At 40.6% G+C, this 6186-nt stretch overlaps 1 protein-coding gene across 4 annotated transcripts in view; it reads right to left on the reverse strand.

Annotated features, from left to right (window-relative positions):
- ITCH (itchy E3 ubiquitin protein ligase) overlaps positions 1 to 6186 on the reverse strand; it is a 160844-nt gene that overhangs the window by 41159 nt on the left and 113499 nt on the right. For 3 of the 4 annotated variants that reach the window (XM_011972439.1, XM_011972437.1, XM_011972438.1), the window contains one exon: positions 3037 to 3121. In XM_011972439.1, the coding sequence (XP_011827829.1) occupies positions 3037 to 3121 (85 nt within the window). The remainder of the gene's footprint in view (positions 1 to 3036; positions 3122 to 6186) is intronic. The other variant, XM_011972440.1, reaches the window with a different exon arrangement.

Genomic DNA, 6186 nt, shown 5'->3' on the forward strand with positions numbered 1-6186 from the left:
AACAACAACAACAACAAAGTTGTATTCACTAAACTGAATACAAATGTCAGATAAAATAGACTACCAAAAATGTAAAAAAAAGGTTTCTCAATTTAATTATACTTGCAAGATAGGCTCAGTAACCAGTTGTCTTGAAAATAGATAGAACTAGGTCATCTGTATTGTTAAAACAGAATTCTAACTTTAGCTATAAAACTTTAAACATCTAAGGGGAAACAAAAAAAATGGTAGCAAATTATAGAAAGGTGACTTCCTCAATTATATCCTTAGAAAAATTCTAAAAAGGAAGAAAATGTTATCTATGAAATTCTTCATTCTTCCTTTATGGAAACTGAATAAATTTAAGTAAATGCAGTAACTCCATTTAAAAAGAAAATGGTCATTTGTTGGTAGGCAGAAAAAGCTATTTTAAGTTTAAAGCATATCTTCTTTTATTTTTAGTTTTAGTTTTTTGAGGCAGAGTTGCCCAAGCTGGAATGCAGTGGTGTGATCTCAGCTCAGTGCAACCTAAACCATACCTTCAGAACAAAAGTTTTTAAAAACTTTTGAGCCATGGACTATCTGTGCTCAAATTATAATTATACCAAAAGAGAGGTCTGGCTTTTGCCCTTAGCAACTTGGTGGTGATGTTTAAGCCCTTGGAATGCACTGCGTATTGGGAATATCCTTGTTTGCCTGGAAGCTTTGATCACTGGACAGTCAATAATGCGATTTATAATGGAGGTTGTGGGACATGGCACATCAGTTCCGACCTCTGGAGGAACTAGAGACTAAGGGGGCATTAGCTCAAATCTCCAGTAAGGACTGGAGACAAAAGGTCAGCCATGAAGGCAGTATGTGATCAAGCCCCAATAAAAACCCTAGATACCAGAGACTTCCCTGGTTGGTGATACTCAACCTCAGTGTGCACTGTCCCACAACAATGCTGGATGTTCAGAGCTTCCCAGACTCTGCCCTGTGCACCTCTTCCTTCTGCTGGTTTTATTTTGCATCCTTTCTCTATAACAAATGTGACTAGAAGAGGTTTCAATGAGTTCTCAGTATTTCTAGTAACTTATCATACCTAAGAGTGGTGGTGGGGGCCCCAAAATTTGTAGGCAGTTGGTCTGGAGCCGTCCTGTGGACCCCCAATATTGTAGCTGATGTCTGAAGTGAGCGCAGCAGTTTTGTGGAGGACTGTGTCCTCTGACTGTACAGTCTGCCAAATTCCTTGCAGAATGGAACCTTCTGGCAGTCTGATAAATGCATAGTATAATAGACTGTTATGAGTTGAACTGTATCCTCCCTCCAAATGCATGTTTATATCCTGGCCCTCAATAACTCAGAATGTGACCTTATTTGGAAACAGAGTTACTGCAGATGTATTAAGATGAGGTCATACTGAAGTACTGTGGGCCACTAATCCTATAGGACTGATGTCCTTATAAACAGGAAATTTGGGTACAGATAGACATATAGACAGGAAGAATGCCATGTGAAGACTGGATTCATGCTGCCACAAGCCAAGGAGCTACAAGAAGCCAGGAGAAAGACCTGGCACAGATCACTTTCTAGTATCTTCGGAGTGAGCATGGCCCTGCTGACATCGTGATCTCAAGCTTCTAGTCTCCACAACCCTGAGACAACACATTTCTGTAGTTTAAGCGACCTCCTTTGTAGTACTTTGTTAAGGCAACCCTAGCAAACTAATATGCATACTAGTATAAAATGTTACAAAGATAAACCATTATATATACGTAATTGTCAAAACATTATTCCTGTAATCCCAGCTACTCAGGAGGCTAAGGCAGGAGAATCGCTTAAAGACAAGAGTTTGAGAACAGCCTGGGCAACGAAGAGAGAACCTTGTGATAATATATATATCTCTTTATTAATAAATTAACTAGCAAGTCCTTGTAATGATGTATGTAAACAAGTATTTAGAGATATCTGCAACAACCACAGAATTTTTTTTTTTTTTGAGACGGAGTCTCGCTCTGTCGCCCAGGCTGGAGTGCAGTGGCCAGATCTCAGCTCACTGCAAGCTCCGCCTCCCGGGTTCACACCATTCTCCTGCCTCAGCCTCCCGAGTAGCTGGGACTACAGGCGCCCGCCACCTCGCCCGGCTAGTTTTTTGTATTTTTTTTAGTAGAGACGGGGTTTCATCGTGCTAGCCAGGATGGTCTCGATCTCCTGACCTTGTGATCCGCCCGTCTCGGCCTCGCAAAGTGCTGGGATTACAGGCTTGAGCCACCGCGCCCGGCCACCACAGAATATTTTTTAACATCCTTTGACTTCTACTGATAGCAAAGTCCTAGGCATTCTTAATCCTACATGGTAGTAGCCTACTTTCATAATGGAAGAAGATACTAAATTTCCAGTAAAGAGTAATAAAACTGAGTATGTATTTTCTTCCCCCTTGAAGCCACATACCCTGGATTCTTAACCAGTGATCTCAGGTTAAGAAATCCTGATTTAGAATCACTAATCTGTTCTTAGTAATTAAAAATAATATATATATGTTAATAAGTATATTCTCATGTGCCAGGTAATTTTTTTGTTTTTTCTTTTTTTTTTTTGAAACAGGCCTAAACCTGTCCTCCAGGTTGGAGTGTACTGGCACAATCACAGTTCACTGCAGCCTCGACTTCCTGGGCTCAGGTGATCCTCCCACCTCAGTCTTCCAAGTAGCTGGGACTACAGGTATACATGCCAACACACCCAACTTTTGGGGATTTTTTTTGTAGAGACAGGGTCTCACTGGTTACACAGGTCTTGAACTCCTGGCCTCAAATAATCCTCCCTCCTTGGCCTCCCAAAGTGCTGGGATAATGGGCATAAGCCACCATGCCCAGCCAAAGATTTTTCCTGTACTTTGAAGAAATCTTCAAACTTTCCATTAGATGAAAATAATAGTATAATTTTCTCTTTCCAAAGTATGTAGGTGATTAATGTTTTAGGTCTTTGGCAAAAGAATATGAACTTTGATTTTCTTCAGTTGTTAGAAATAAGGTATAATCTTTAAGAGATTAAATATACACAAGTAACTATTCTTACCCTTGACTTCTGGGGTCTTCCCATTGTGTAATTCGAGTGTTGTGGTTGACGAAATATACTCTGCCATTGCTGTCTGTTCTCTTCTCTTTGGGAAAGGCAGGGGCGGGGGAAAGCAAAGCATTAGCATTGGCATAGTCTTCTTGCTCAAGGTAAAATAAAATTATCTGAATTTGCCCATTTCTCATTGCATTGTTTATTTTACAGTTTTTAAATCACAGCTTTAAAAGGTTTAATTTATTCTTTGACTATTAAATGCACATCCTTACTGAAGTTATAGAAGTATTACATCTTAGAAGCTACGTAGACGTACTTTATAATGTCCTAATCATAGGACCTTTCTACTCAATCCAACCAACAGCAGCAAGAACAATGAACAGGTATTTGGTTTTTCACACAGGACCTTCATTTTATTCTTTTTTTTTTTTTGAGTCTCGCTCTGTCGCCCAGGCTGGAGTACAGTGGCCGGATCTCAGCTCACTGCAAGCTCCGCCTCCTGGGTTCACGCCATTCTCCTGCCTCAGCCTCCCGAGTAGCTGGGACTACAGGCGCCCGCCACCTCACCCGGCTAGTTTTTTGTATTTTTTTTTAGTAGAGACGGGGTTTCACCGTGTTAGCCAGGATGGTCTCGATCTCCCGACCTCGTGATCCGCCCGTCTCGGCCTCGCAAAGTGCTGGGATTACAGGCTTGAGCCACCGCGCCCGGCCCATTTTATTCTTAATGGTCCCATAGGGTAGGTGAATTCATCTTTATCCTTAAGATAAGAAAACTCAGATAGGTTAAATAATCTACCTGAAACCTCAGAATTAAGTAACAGAGATGAGATGGAAACTCAGGTCTCCATTTAGGGATTTTTTTTTTTTCCATACCACATCATTTCATTCATTAAAATATAATAAGGAGCCAGGCGGGGTAGCTCAGGCCTGTAAACCCAGCACTTTGGGAGGCCAAGGTGGGTAGAATGCTTGAGCTCAGGAGTTTGAGACCAGCCTGGACCACATGGTGAAACCTCGTCTCTACAAAAAATATAAAAAAATTAGTGGGCCGTGCTGGCAGCCCACTAATATATATATTTAATATACATTAAATATACATTTGTATATGTAAATATACATACACACACACACATATATATATATAATTTTTTTGGATACAAGGTCTCACTTTGTCACCCAGGCTGGAGTGCAGTGGTGTGATCTCAGCTCACTACAGCCTTGACCTCCCAGGTTTGGGCAATCCTCCTGCCTTAGCCCTGCAACTTACGCAATTTGATTTTTAGAAACTAAGCTTTTTAAAAAGTTTGAATCCATTCTGTCATCTTTAATACATCAGTTATTCATTTTGAGACATGTTGAACAAATTAAAAATTTAGGATACTGGAAGAGTCACATCTTTTGAAGAATTAATTGGTAATGGGACACAGAAGCAACCTGTGGGGCTAAAGCAGGAAAGTCGCCTGAACCTGGGAGGTCAAGACTGCAGTGAGCCCTGTCTCACACACACACAAAAATATATATATATATATGTGCACGTGCGTGCACACATAATATATAAAAATATACATAAAATAAGGAAATAATGTAATTTTTTTGGTATATGCCAGGCATTATTCAACTAGAAAAGACCTTATTTCTTAATATACTTAACATATCTCGTTCCTTAATACACCCAGTTCCAAAATCCTAAATATCTACAGTAACTTTCTATACAAGGGATAGGAAACAGAACTCAGTTCTCTAATTACTGTATCTAAAGCTGCTGCTTGTTCCCCAACTGCCTCTTGCTTTAGAATTCTCCTTGTTTTCTTGTTCCCAGTCTACAAAATTTTACCTTCTTTCCTGAGATTTCCCCATTAAGGTTTAGAAGACGTGGATATTGGCTGGGCACAGTGGCTCACGCCTGTAATCCTAGCACTTTGGGAGGCTGAGGCGGGTGGATTGCCTGAGCTCAGGAGTTCAAGACCAACCTGTGCAACATAGTGAAACCCCGTCTCTACTAAAATACAAAAAAAAAAAACAAAATTAGCTGGGCATGGCGGTGTGCACCTGCAGTCCCAGCAACTCGAGAGGCTGAGGTAGGAGAATTGCTTGAACCTGGGAGGCAGAGGTTGCAGTGTGCTGAGATGGTGCCACTGGATTACAGTGTGGCGAGAGAGCAACATTCTGTCTCAAAAAAAAAAAGTGGGTATAATTTTCTCGTTTAATAAACAAGTTAAATAGACTTGAAATTTTAATTTAAGTTCTGCTAATTTTGAACTACTGACTTCTCTGTCCCATTACCAATGAATTCTTCAAAAGATGGGACTCTTCCTGTATCCTAAATTTTTTATTTGTTCAATATGTCTCAAAATGAATAACTGATGTATTAAAGATCATAGAATGAATTCAAACTTCTTTAAAAGCTTAGTTTCTAAAAATCAGCATTTTAAACAAAAATTTAAGCTTAATCCAGGTTGACATGGCTAATTTTTATTTCCTGTGGTTTGAAAAATTGGTTAACTATTGGCCACTGTGGCTCACGCCTGTAATCCTAGCACTTTGGGAGGCTAAGGTCTCAAACTCATGACCTAGCACTTTGGGAGACTTTGGCAGGCTAAGGTCTCAAACTCATGACCTCAGGATGGCCAACAGGGCCGAAACCCCGTCTATACTAAAAATACAAAAATTAGCTGGGCATGGTGGTGGGCACCTGTAATCCCAGCTACTAGGGAGGCTGAGGCAGGAGAATCGCTTGAACCTGGGAGGCAAAGGTTGCAGTGATCCAAGATCGTGCCATTGCACTCCAGTCTGGACGACAAGAGCAAAACTCCATCCCAAAAACAAAAAAGAAAAAAGAAAAAGAAAAATTGGCAACTATTTCTCAAATAACACTTGAGATCACTTGGATCAGTTTTAGGCCAAATTATAGTCTTGTCAATTCGTATTTGGTAGTATTTATTTCCAACACTGATTCTATGATTTCAAGTAGCAGTGATAACAGAGGTTACAATGGATGTAACTAGTGAGTATCACAAACTTGATTCTGACGTTTAAAGCTACCTTCTGGCCGGGCGCGGTGGCTCAAGCCTGTAATCCCAGCACTTTGCGAGGCCGAGACGGGTGGATCACGAGGTCAGGAGATCAAGACCATCCTGGCTAACCCGGTGAAACCCC

Source organism: Mandrillus leucophaeus, unplaced genomic scaffold (assembly GCF_000951045.1).
Source record: "Mandrillus leucophaeus isolate KB7577 unplaced genomic scaffold, Mleu.le_1.0 Scaffold129, whole genome shotgun sequence".
Taxonomy (NCBI): Eukaryota; Metazoa; Chordata; class Mammalia; order Primates; family Cercopithecidae; genus Mandrillus; species Mandrillus leucophaeus.